Source organism: Rhipicephalus sanguineus, chromosome 1, assembly GCF_013339695.2.
Source record: "Rhipicephalus sanguineus isolate Rsan-2018 chromosome 1, BIME_Rsan_1.4, whole genome shotgun sequence".
NCBI classification, from domain to species: Eukaryota; Metazoa; Arthropoda; class Arachnida; order Ixodida; family Ixodidae; genus Rhipicephalus; species Rhipicephalus sanguineus.
This window is the reverse complement of record NC_051176.1, coordinates 179,035,095-179,049,030: the sequence shown is the minus strand read 5'-3', so window position 1 is coordinate 179,049,030 and position 13,936 is coordinate 179,035,095. Positions and strand designations below refer to the sequence as shown.

Here is a 13,936-nt window from a genome sequence, read left to right as displayed (position 1 = left end):
CTGCGCCATGAAGATGATTGCGCTTCAGGGACTTTCCTTCGCTTTGTAAGGGTGCCCCCTCATATTGAGGGAGCACCCACGTGCCATGTAGGGGGCTTGGCCCCCACGTTCACACACTGGCAATAAATGTTTCTACCACCACCCACCAGCGGCGCTACGACTCTCACACAAAGGGCAGCAGTCGAGCACGCGAACGAGAAGCCGCCTGCTAGAGCAGCGCGTCAACCTCTCGTGCTAGCCTGGGAGCATCTGACGCGGGCAAGCGAGGCGGCAAGCCCGCGCCAGAGATCCAGAGAGAAGCGAGCTCAAGGGGGAAGGGGGTTGTCACTGGTGGCCAGTGAGGACCGGCGTTGCGCAGTGACGTAAGCTAGCTTGGTGGCGTGAGCATGTGAGCATGTCGAGGCATGCCCGGACGCGTGCCCGCGCGCCGGGAAGCCGACGCATGGCTCGCACCAGACAAAGAGGCCTGGCGCTGTCGCCGTCGTCGCCATACTGCCGATTAACGGCGGTCCCCGGTGCTCGAGCCGCGCGGGGCCCACACACGCGCTAGCTGGGGAATGAGGCGCCAAAGGGGAGGGCGCGCTCGATTCCCACAGTTCCTATGCTAACAAGCGGGCTGACCCTCCTCCGGGCGCCGTCTTGGTTAATCTTGAGTAGCACAGCGCGCGTTCGTGGATATTGCGAATATTTTGCGCAGCGGGAGGATCTGGGACCGCAGAACCTATCGCTGTTTAACAGCAGAGCTGTTATGGTCGAGGCTTGCGTGTGTCGTAGATAGAAAATTATCATGAACATGAAGCGGCACGCGCTCAATGACCGCCCAAGCATTCTGTACAGATGGGTAACAGTAGAAGCTGAAACGCAGTGAGATTTGCCCACTTTCGTTCACACAGACGCGCTATAGGAATTTTACAGCAGAGCTGTTATGGTCGAGGTTTGCCGCATAGAGTTAGTACAGGCTCTAGAGGAAAATCTCCCCGTACGGCCCATGTATTAGAATCTCCGACAACAAGTGCGCCGCCATGGCCGCCATTACCGTACCGTGCGAGCGTTACCAGCACCTCAGAGGCGTGCTAGGCATGACGGTGCCATTCAGTTTTCATCACATTTATTGAAAGTGAGCTCACGTAAAGTAGTGTTGTAAGTACGTGTCAATAGAAAGCGCAGACGACGACGCACTGCGACTCACAACTCAATCAGAAGACGCGCAATCGGCCGCGATCTCGAACTCGGATGGATGGATGGATGCTCAAGATGAATGACTCAAGTGAATATGGTGGCGCCACCTAGTAAAAATGCCTGCAAACGCATCTTTCTGCTCCGCCATAGGCATCGGGTGGCCGTCGTAAGTAGTCGTAAGTGTCGTAAGTAAAGCCCGTCGTAAGTAGAGTCACTGTATATGCTACCTTTAGGTAGCAGAGTTGCGCATAGGTCCGGCTAGCAACCACAGCTATGCGGGGAAGTCGCACTTCGTTTTGTAGGCGACATGCCTACCTTGTCGCCGATTAACCTGTCTGGCGTGTCGAAAGACCGGCGATAAACATTGGCTGTCGATGGCTAGTGTTAGTTCAGTTCGGTGCAGCGGCGGCGTCAAGAAATAAAAAAAATTGGCCCAAGCGGCAGCTTCTCCGCAATGCATGGTTGCTAGCGTATCTGAAGAGAAGCGGCGGCGTTTCTTGTTGAACCATCCGAAGTTGCAAGCTTTTGCGTTTGCCGTTTGGGCAAACGCAAAACACGTAGCGTTCGATTGTCGAACATGCGTTCGGATAACAGGGCCCGTCACCGGGCTTGTGGGAGACTCCCGCGCAGTTGTTTGCGGTCGTGGGCGCGTTTAATGGTCGCCAAGTCACCTAGAAAAGATGACACGTTTCCCTTTCATGTCTTCTTACCGAGCAGCACCGTCGGAAAATCAAACGAGTCAGATTCTTTGTGGGGTGCTGTACTTTTAGGCGTTCGGAGGTGGACCAGAAGAGGCACGATGCATCCTCCCTTTCGGGACTGCAAATGAAACAAGCCCGATTTGCGACACGTTGTAAAATGAGCGTCTTTTCATTATAACGGCCGAATTGCCGGCTCCTGGCGGGAAGGCGAGTCCTGACAGCGCAAGTGCACCTATGGCGCTGCCAGTAATTATGTTGCGCTGTGTTTTTAAAGGCTTGATCAGCTGGCGTACACGTTTTCGGGCGTCTACTCTAGAGAAGGGTCGCGAAACAAGGTTGTACGAAACAGGTCACGTGCATGACATCACGGAATATATAAAGGCGACAACGAGTGCAAATTGCGTTGCAAGTGCGCCCCGCAGACGAAACTTAACGCTATAACGTACGATGTGGAGCTCGATATAAGTATAGCACCTTTTCTATTTTTCGAATACTTCGTTATTCTGTCTACACGTTAACACCTTCTCCTAACATTTAAAAAAGGAGAGCGTACGTGTCCCACAGTTCTGCACACAGTAAATTGCCCAAACGGCCTTGAATCTTTCCTAGAAATTTTCTAAATGGACGTTAAACACTGTCTGCGTCTTTCTATAATTTGTCAAAATGCCCGTGTTTGATTTTTATTGCCGGTATTACTCACATTGAGTAGCGCTAATTTTAGCCGATCTGTAAATAAGTGCAAGGGAATCAATGACAAAGGTACGGCAATGGCGTTGTTCTTGTGGTCGGCGCTCTTTCGGCCAAGCTTTTCCTCTAGAGTCAGTACTAACTCTATGGTTTGCCGTGTGTCCTAGATAGAAAATTATCATCGCCATGAACCGCAGCTGAAACGTGCCCACCAGCTCTGCTGTGGCCCAGCCTTTTTTTTTTCTAAAGAAAAGCCCTCCATTGGGGGGACATGATTACGCGTTTGAAACATCTGCGTCCTGTTGCTGAGCTGTCCGACAGTCAGCAAAGCTGTGGAGCCGCCGTCGACCCCGCTTGTCTGGGGCTTCGAGGGCCGTGGCCTTCCAGCCACGTAATTCGCGGCTTCGAGTGCGGATTCTGTGGGCCTGCCTCGTCCACATGCTTGAGGTTTGGAATTTGGATTAACTTGTCTACGTTAGTTTTCTTTCCTTTTCCGGTAAATCTTATATGCCATAAGGGAAGCAGACACGTTATATTTTAGTCAAAAGCAATTGAGAAAATCATGGATATTTTTTTAATTACTCGCTTATGTAATTCATTACATTACTCATCACAGCAAAAGTAATTTAATTAGAGTATTTCATTACTGAATTTGATTACTGCCAAGTCTGATATAGGGGTCCGAGCAGGCATATATGTATTGTCGATGACAGGGAGGAGCGACCCCTCTTCAGCCCGGTTGAAAAACACCCCCTCTACCATCACCCCCCTCCCCCAATAAAAAAGGAAAAAGAATGTAGCTACGCCACTGGTGTAATGGCAATGCCGATTGATTGATTGATTGATTGATTGATTGATTGATTGATTGATTGATTGATTCAGGCTTTATTCAAGACAATTTACAATTGTCGTGGGAGACAGCGAAAAGCCCGAAAGGTGCCAGACCCATGACGCGGCTGGTATCAGACAAGCGATAACAAGCCATAGCGGTGCCACCGTGCGTAACAAGCGAAGCCCGTCTCACTCTTTCTAGAACTGCCATTGCAAATATTTCCTCTCATACTTTTTTCCGACCTATTATTTCTACCTCTCGTCTGCAGTCGGTGTAACAATTATGCGATTACTTTTGAGCAGGCCGCGTGCACGGAAGGAGCGACAGGAGCAACGCAAAAATGATACGCACGGGTACAGTCCATCCGAAACGCTAATGAAGTCTGAAGTCCGTAGATAGTAGAAAAAGTAGTCGTGGCTGATGGGAATGTAGTTGTAGCTCAGCAGTGAGAACGAACATAACGTGATCAGCACCACCACCGCCACCCGACGCCTTTTCGTCAGAATCATGACAGACCTTCGTTCTGGCCCTGCAATTCCATAAAATGACATGGTAGGAGGCAAATTTCATGGGGTCCTTTCGTTCCTAGACACAAAACATGCCAAAAATGTGTTGAAATGGTTAAGTAAAAGACAAAAGAAATACGATGCTCTACAACAGTGTTTAGGTCGGCAAACTCACTCATGAGTCGACTCACTCAGTCTCAGATCGAGCCGTGAGTCTGAGTCTGAGTGAATCCGGGTGAGTAATATTTTGGTGAGCTTGAGTCCGAATGAGTCCGGTTGAGAAAAATCTTAGTGAGTCTGAGTCCGGGTGAGTCCGGTTGAGGAAAATTTTGGTGAGTCTGAGTCCGAGTGAGCCCTAAGCGCAAAATATATTTCTTGAGTGAGTCTGAGTGAGCACCACACTTTTTTGCCGACCTATGGTTCTATCTACACTTCAGCATTACTATCAGCCTTATGTCGGCTCACGTTTATACTCCCGTCGACTTATCCTTCAAAGCACTAGCGTTCACACGCCAGCTCAGTATTTATTATAAAGGGCGTGAGTTACGGAGAGGGGTGGGGAGCAGATTGAACCCCCCCCCCCCCCTCCCACAAACTCTTTCATAGGAAGCTCTTGATATAAATATCTCGTGTGAGGCACCACTTTCAATAAAAATGTCCTTACTGCATTGCCACCACTGATAACCCATATTTGAAGGTGCGAGATCAAAAGGCGCCAAGAACAGCACCAATTATGCGAGATATTTGTGTTAAAGAGCATTGACACCATGGTTGAAAGAGCCAATTATACGCTAACGGACTCATGAGTCGACTCACTCACTCACTCAGATAGAGCCGACAGTGTGAGTCCGAGTGAGTCTGAGTGAGTCCGGCTGAGAAAAATTTCAGTGAGTCTGAGTCCGAGTGAGCTCTAAGGACAAAATATATTTCATGAGTGAGTCTGAGTGATCTCCACATTTTTTGCCGACCTATGGTTACCACTATCGCGCGAAATAAGAAAAAATGAAATGAGAAAAAGAAATCAGGATTTCTTTTTAAGTAAGAGCGGCCGACGTTTCTAGGACTAGAAACGTCGGCCGCTCTTACTGACTATCATCATCAACCAAGCACGAGCACCTCGAACAGCCGGTAAAGTTCCGTGCCCTCAACCTCTCTTTTCAAGATGAGGCGATGGCCTCAACCTGGCCGACAGATACCACCGGTGGGGGCTGTTATTCTTTGCTTCCACCCACCACCTACCTAGCCATTGGTAAGCAGCCACTCTGTGCCATGGCTGTAGTGACAGTGATGCTGTTTGAGGCCCTTATATATTACAGCGAAAGCTGTTATGAGATCAGAACAAGATACAGTTTTGGCGCCGTAGTTATACGCCACCGCGGCCGCTGGTGCCCGTAACTGCTATCGCGAGAAATAGGGAAAAATGGAATGAAAAAACAATTTCTAGGAACGGATGGGATTTGAACCCGGGCCTCCTGCGTGGCAGTCGAGTATTCTACCACAGACTTCTTGGATGTGGGCGCGAAAAGCCACGGACGAAGGAAAGGTGTCATGTCACACCAACAAGCCCGCATCGCTACCGTCGTCTACCACACAGAGCCACGATTATGCTTGGAACTCCTTCGCAAAAGTACTCCATACAGGTGTCATGTCGGTCAAGGAATCGTGTTAACATATGTAATATAGCGTCGTAGAAGAGTAAAATGACAACTTGGCGTCGCACAATGCGAATTGCGCAACGAGGGGGGTTGTTGAATGCTTCCAGGCTTAGCCATAATTCTTCATCTTCATCAGCCACAGCACAAAGCGCACGCAATTACTTACAGATGTGTAGCGGGTACCTCGCTTATCCGCAGAATGACGAATAATGGCATAGTGGGTACTTTGCATGCGTACTTGTATTAGTTGCCCAAAGAGAGTCTACCACTGACTCTGGAAAGGCCGCTCTTCCAGCTTTCTTGCACTGTGTTGTTTATGCCGAGAACACTCCGGGGCGGTAGTGAGCGTTGTTGATCACCAGCTTAGGGAAGTCAACAGCGCTTCGACCAAAAACAACAACATCCTCGAGGCTGAGGATGTAGCGATCGCTCTCGCCATCACGCACCAGGGCGAAGAGTCCACAGCTGAAATAGTTACGGACTCGCAAGAAGCGTGCAGACGATACAGCAGCAGACGCGTATCCGCTGCTGCCATCCGCATACTCAAGGCGAGAAAAATCACCTTCTCGTGCTGCTCCATTACGTGGACACCAGGCCATGAAACTGTGACTGGGAACCAGCGTGCTGACGCCAACGCCTGAGCATACGCCAACCGGGGGGCCAGCGCACAACGACGGGGTACCTGCAGACACAGTCACTAGACGCTATGGGGCAATTTTAGAACATCAAAGAGCCCTGAGAAGGATTTACCCGCGCCCCACAAAGGCCTCAGTAGAGAGCAGTCGGTTGCATGAGACAGCTGCAGACTAATGCATACCCAAATCTCAGTCTACTTAACAAAATCTATCCGGCTACGTATACGACAACAAATGCCCGCTATGCGGGTAACATGCAACGCTTTATCACGTTACATGGGCCTGCCAACACTCAAAGGCTGTGCCAATAAACAACACACCAACACAGGTGCAGTGGGAGGCTGCGCTGGCATGCTCAAAGCCTGAAGAACAGCTCAAGCTGATCGACAGAGCTCGCAAGATGGCAAAGGCCACGTGGGCCCTGGACTGAGGGCTCCACCTTCGCCGGGAGAACTTCTTTGCACTAATAAAGTTTTTCATTCATTCATTCATTCATTCATTCATTCATTCATTCATTCATTCATTCATTCATTCATTCATTCATTCCAGCTTTCGCTGTGACTGTGTGCTGCGTGTTATGCGCAGGCCTGGCGATTTTTTTCTTTTTAGCTGACTTTGAGAATTAATTGTAAATTCGAGGCCGCGTGCTGCGCTATAATGTTTGGCTCGCGCGTTCTCAGGAGCCTCGACTACCGATCGGCAGCGTTTTCTGATCATGCTGAAGAAGTGTTGCAGGGCCCCTTTAAGAACATGGGACATGGGTAAAACACGTCCTTCCCACGTTCTTAAGAGGAGCGCAAGTAACTGTACCACGAATTCCTACCAACTAGCGCAAACCAGTACCCTTCCAAGGTGTGGTACTTAATTTTCTCAAAAGTGAATTACGAATTTTCTGAGCAGGCTCAATGCTTTGTGTCAAGGGAGTGAGCATGATCTCAGAAGCAGCTGTGATCGAGTGTACCTCTGATATGCGAGACCGCTGTTCCTGATTAAAAAAAAAAAAAACACTTCAGCGCCGAAAGTGCCCTCTCCACGCCGGCCTGTGTGACAAGCGCACGGAAGTCCGCTTCCGTTAATATAAACATCACTGGTTGTCACTATTTTCGTGTTTCGCAAAATTTCAACACATATTTACTTTGGAATCCCTTCCTAAGATACACGCTAATACCCTGAGATATGCATTACTGCTCGTGTTGCATGACCTCGGTTGTTCCGGAATGCCAAGCCTTCTCCTGAACCGAAAAACGTTAAAGAATATTTCGGTTTCACTCCGCAACGAAATAATAGATAACGTTTCGGTTACGTTTTCGTTCCGGTCAAAAATATCGATTTTTTTTCGTTTTTCGTTTTCGTTCCGTTCCAACACACTGGCTATAAGCTATGTTTGTGTAGCGTAGGGCACTTTTTACTTCATGTCATTTTTATGCACAACATTTCAGTTGATAAGTGCGGCTTTAGAGTTTGGAGTTTCTAGCGGCGCAATCTTTAGGACGCTCACGAAATGTGACGTTTCAGACTACTACCACATTGTATTAACGCGATAGCGTTGAAGAGCTCGTTTCGCAGAAATTGCTTGAAACTGCTTCGGAAAAAACACTATATGAATGTCATGTAGTGGAAGGAGTCTCGTTAATGCATGTAATATAGCGTGGCAGAAGCGCAGAATCGCGCCAGGCGTCAAAACATGTGAATTGCGCAACGAGTGGGTGTTTTGAAGACCCACCCATTACAAAGTGCTCAGACATATTTAGTGATCATCAGTTGCAAAAGCATCAACAAAGTGAGCAGCTGCGTAGGTTCGCGTGTTGCCTTACGGACGCGTATATAGTGGGCCCTTCACGGATTCGCAAAAAGAATTATGGCGTAGTGGGCATTTAACAACTGTACTTGAAGTAGGCATGACGAGGTCACGCGCACACACACACACACACACACACACACACACACACACACACACACACACACACACACACACACACACACACACACACACACACACACACACACACACACACACACACACACACACACACACACACACACACACACACACACACACACACACACTCACTCGCAGCGTTCGCATATATTACTCACCGTTTGCAAACGGAGGCAAGCACAGCGGCAAAGCTCAGAAGCGCATGGCACAGAATTTAAACTGGACCGGCACTATGGTTGGTGACGAACAATAACTCCTCTCGCACGCGCGGCGAGAGCAACTAGCGCGATTGGCACTTGTCCTCGCTCGCACTGCCAATTTCGACTACGTGCATTTGCGTGCCTGCAGCATTTAGGTAAGAGCACGCTCCAAGCTTACTCTTCCCTTTATTGCCTCAGCGACTTTAGTTATTTGCATATGAAAGAAGGTGATCACAAACGCGCGTTAGTAAATTCCAACAAAATATTTCTCTCTATTGATATTTTAAAGTACAAAGAACATGCGAATTAAATTTAATCTTAACATGCAAGAATTAAAGCTGTTGGATATAAAGAGGGAAGCTAATTAATTCAACGGACATCCAATAGGAGTCATGTGAAATTAAATTAAGGCGAGAGCCGTAGATGCCTCATCAAACGCGAAAATTGACAGTCGGCATCTGCGGCGTCTACACGAGTGATGCAAAAAATGGTCATCACGTGATGACGTCACATAACTTGACGTCACCAGATGACGTCATCGTATGATGTCGTCGTTTGGTATAAAGTGGGAGGATCACGTAGGCACTGCAAAACCATTTTAGGTGCAGAAAGCATTCGTAGAGCGGCGGGGGAGGACCAACACATCGACTGAGACGCAAAAGATGAATATGGCTTTCGCCTTTGAGTCGTCTTGGCGAATCCATAAGGGACCCTGTGAGCTTTAAATACAAAAGTGGTATGTTAACAATAATAGTGAATGGATGTGCTACGTACGAAACGCGTTGCCACTGCGCAGCTTTGAGAGCAAAACCAAAATTAAGCTGGCTCTTGCTATAAGCACCCAAGCAACCCTTTAATTTGTGAGTTCGAGGAGGAGTGGCAATGGAGCCCAGAGACACGGAATGCGCCTTTGTTATAAAATACGAGGCATTTGTTGGCGAACAAGTGGCTCTTGTACCGTATATGTCTCCTACGTCGTCGTGGTCGTTTCGATTATTGTGTATATCACAGGGGCGTAGCCAGGGGGGGGGGGGGGTTCACCCCCCCCCCCCCCCTGGGCGTCCCATCCCAGTGCAGGATATTGCATAGAGTTAACGTTTTGTGATAAGCGCTACTTGCCAAAACTCTTTCAAATCGACTGCAAAACGACGGCGAAGCTAAGTAGACGCACCGTCACGCTCCTCTGACTCGACTTCACAACAAAACGAGAGATACGTTGGGGGCAGGCCACTTGGACAGACGCATCTGGCATCGCAGCAGATGATACGTTAAGTATTTCTCACTCAATACGGTACTGTTATTTCCATAAATAGAAAAGGCGTACTTTTGAGGGAAAGGCAAGCGCGTTTAAGTGTTGTAAAGAAAATAATTCATTATATTGCGATGCCAAATGCGGAAGACAATTGCAGAGCAATGCGTACCCTGGTGGTTGAATTTGTCCAGGTTTCAGTTCCATCTCACGGTCACGCAAACACTTTGCAATAAGTTTTACGTACCAAGGAATGAAGCAAGTTTTAATGGAAAATAACTTCATATCGTTTTGTTTTACACTCGGCAAACAAGTCTCGCGAATCTCAAGAACCTAATCCATCCGAAGCAAATCCGAAGCCTGTACTTCCCATCATTCCCATGGTGGTTGAAGCGCCCCGCTCAAGGAGCTCGCGTAGACACTAGCGCCAGATTCCCCTCTAGGTATTACTGTGAGAAACCCTATGAGTTGGATAATCTAGCATGTGGAGTTGGAATAGGCGCTCCTCTCCACCGGTGCAAGATCCCCATGTTCCCGTTCGAAGTGTGCTTAACGCGGTATGACGACGCAGAATTTGCATGCCATGATATGCATGGTAAGGGAAAGACGAATGGCACTTCATGAAATAAAAAAAGGTGACATGCACGCTATTTATATCGCGACATGAACGGCCTAATGACACAACACGTTAGTCGTGAAAGCCATCGTGTTCATTTCTTTACATGTACCAGACCGCGGGCACGGCGTGAAGTGTATATCATGACTTCAATGGCATGAAGGACTAGATACGGTTGAGGTCGTTTCATTGCCTGGAATATCAAAATATGCATAAGAAAACATAAATTACATGACATGAATACCATGACATGCACGAAGCATTGGCTAATGTTGGCAAACTCTCGTCTAGTGTTGGCTTACTGTTGGCTAGCTTTGGCATAACTGCCTTAACATGGCTAAATGTCGGCTAATGCTGAATAGAGTTTGCTAGTGTAGGCTATTGTGGCTTTGCGTTAGCTATCTGCTCTTCTAGCAGTGTGATAAATACTCATACGTACTTAAAACACCTCTGCCTCACTCTTAAAGGCTCTTAAAGTCTAGCGTTGCTCGACTACGCGGGAACGCGCTGACGGACGCTGCAGGTTACGAGAGGCACGTCAGCGTTCGTCTCACCTCGATGTAACTCAATCTCGTGCCGACGTTGCGTCGGACATTAAACTTATAACTTTGGACCTCAAGGCGTAGCCGGCGTACCCGGTGCATTCCCGTCACGCGCACAAATATGTACTCGATTTACACGAAGAAGTCGGCGCGCCTTGAAACGCTCGGCTCAACGTGAAACAACGCGGCATATCCTGATCCTCGCAGAGTGCTTCGCATCACATCGATTTCCACTGCGCGTGGGATCACGCGGAACTTCGTTCGTTTGCTCCCAGCTTTCTCTTTACCGGCGCGTTGTCGTAAGACGACGCCGCTTCCTTCACCCCTTCCGCGTGTACTACATACGCTAAGTTGTCGGCTTCCTTTTCCCTTCTCTAGGAAGCCGTCTACGCTACTAAGAAGGCCGAAACGCTCTTATCGGCAGCGACGCCCCCATTTCAATACCGTTATGCGCGTGGCCACCTTCCACACTTCAGGCATGGTCGGCAACATGGGAAATATGAAGATGGCGAGCTTTAGGTTGTATAGTAGAATTACGATCGTGCGCGGCCGGTGGGATACTAAGGAAGAGGAAGATATGCTTGGGCACGAAAAAAAAAAAAAAAGACCCCGAGATGTATTCCACAAATTAATTTTTATCTATACAGGTTCGGTGTGGTGCAATCCTCTCTATCCTCTCTAGAATCCTCTCTAGAACTGAAATGACTGAACTGACTGACTGACTGACTGAACTGACTGACTGACTGACTGACTGACTGACTGACTGACTGACTGACTGACTGACTGACTGACTGACTGACTGACTGACTGACTGACTGACTGACTGACTGACTGACTGACTGACTGACTGACTGACTGACTGACTGACTGACTGACTGACTGACTGACTGACTGGACTGGACTGGACTGGACTGGACTGAACTGAACTGAACTGAACTGAACTGAACTGAACTGAACTGAACTGAACTGAACTGAACTGAACTGAACTGAACTGAACTGAACTGAACTGAACTGAACTGAACTGAACTGACTGACTGACTGACTGACTGACTGACTGACTGACTGACTGACTGACTGACTGACTGACTGACTGAACTGAACTGAACTGAACTGACATAAAGAAACTAAACAAAACAGACTGATTGAGCCGAAAGCTTTTTTTCACGCTTGTCGGTGTCGGTGTAGTCGGAAAATGCAAAGCATTGACCAAGTACTCAGGATGTTAGGTTCAAAGCTGTTTACTGATCAAGCTGGCGCGTGCCGACGTATGTTTCTTCGAGTACAAAAGCATCAAACAGGAGGACCAGGGCCATCGGGTGGATCTTCTTGTCGTATTTCTTTAGTGCAGGACACGCTCGCCACTTGTAGCGCCACATGCGGTGGTTGAAGGCCTCGTCATCTGGAAACACCTCGTTGTTTGAGAGCACAATGACGGACGTCCTGTAAATGGTCTGATCAGCCGAGTACTTGACCGCCACCGAATCTACGTCACCACCAAAAATTTTTTTAACAGTATCAAAAGTAGACGACTCACAGTTTGGCTCGTTCCACACCAGGTTGCGACGGCCCACGGTGTCCTGAAGTGGAAAGCTAGTGTAGCGGTTAAAGTTGCGGATCGTACCGCGGTTAATGTAAAAGGAAAGAACGGGGTCAAAAAAAAAAGTATTTTCCTGCACTCGGAGGGGACACAATCTCCATACAGTTTTTCTTGGGGACCGCCTTCTCGACCAGGCTATATAGGTTGTTTACAAAGGCCGACACTTCCTCGTGGATGCCATTAAACTGAAAGTTTAATAGTTCCATCATGGCATCAAACGACGCGGGCACATCCATGTAAAAGGTAGGGAGGTCACCGTGTGGGGCATCAAAGAGAGGCTGAGTGTTCTGGTACATTTCAATAAAGTCCAAGGTGGTGTACGAGCACATTTCGTCATTAAACACCTGGATAGCTCGCTGCAGGCGCTTGTCGTCCAGGCGAATGAACCGAAACACCGGGTCTGCCAGCCACTTGGGGTGCGCACAATGTTTGTCAACGGCGATACGGGGTTTTCGCGTAGCCACTCGTAGATGGATTCTTCCGACGCTCCTTTTGAACGTTTTCGGCACTTTGCACCCGTTCTCGCGTGTACCTCGTCAGTGTCTCCACCGCTCGTCTGACCTCCATGGGCGTCGTCACATGCAACTGAATGCGGAAGTTTCGGGTGCAGTATTTCCAAAACTCGCCCGGGCTCGTGTCTTCGAAAACAAAACACTTCGAAAACAAAAGCTGTCTACTTTAGGCCTAGAAATAAACGTTCCCCCTTGCATACACCGTTAATGCTAGGCACCTCGGAACTTCAGATAGTACCGCGTATTAAATGTCTGGGTGTAATTTTCGATGAGCACATGTCATGGAATGCACACATTGAAAAACTGTCTTCGAGTCTGTCCCGGATAACCGGAATTTTGTCTAGGGTGCGTTTTCTGCTTCCTAAAAAAGTTAAGCTTCTCATATATATAAATCCTTGTTTTTATCGCACATAAACTATTGTCATCTGGTTTGGGGTACGACAACTTTAACGAACATTCATAAATTGCATGTAATACAGAAAAGGGCAGTTCGCGCCATTGCAGATGTTCCGTACGGAAGTCACACTTCCCCGCTCTTTGATGAAATGAACCTACTAACCCTACCAGATTACTACTACACAAGTCTTATGAAACGCTACCACACAGGACTAAAAAGTGATAACTTTTTGGGCACACTTGCTCGAATAAACCAGCGGACCCTTCTTTACAACACACGTCATGTTCACACGTGGTTTCTTCCACGCACGCGCACTAAATACGGCAAAGAAATGCTGCGCTTTCTCTTGCCGTTTTACCTAAATCAAATGACAATATGAAAATATTGCTAAAATATTTTTTGGCTTACATATCGTTTAATATTGTGTGTTTTTTCGTTTGTATGGTTTCCCTGCATTTTATGTGATTATCGAATTAAAGTTGACACATTTTCTTGCCACTTTATATCTCTCGGTTTCACATGCATTGCTTTTGGTATGTGTATGTATGTGCATGTGTATATATATATGTATATATATATATATGTATGTATATATATATATATATATATATATATATATATATATATATATATATATATATATATATATATATATATATATATATATATGCAGTCTGGTTAGAGTTATA

General features: G+C 47.6%; 1 protein-coding gene and 1 pseudogene across 1 annotated transcript in view; both read right to left on the bottom strand.

Moving 5' to 3' along the window:
- The window catches only part of LOC119403249 (alpha-(1,3)-fucosyltransferase C), a 45,159-nt gene extending 39,007 nt beyond the window's left edge, over positions 1-6,152 (bottom strand). The window contains exons 1-2 of the mRNA XM_037670197.2: positions 6,123-6,152; positions 3,751-3,928 (exon numbers count right to left, since the gene is read on the bottom strand). Coding sequence (XP_037526125.1) covers positions 3,751-3,908 — 158 coding nt within the window. The 5' untranslated portion in view covers positions 3,909-3,928; positions 6,123-6,152. The remainder of the gene's footprint in view (positions 1-3,750; positions 3,929-6,122) is intronic.
- Positions 6,153-11,971: 5,819 nt separating this feature from the next.
- On the bottom strand, positions 11,972-13,530 carry LOC125757101 (uncharacterized; annotated as a pseudogene).
- Between the last annotated feature and the right edge of the window lie 406 nt (positions 13,531-13,936).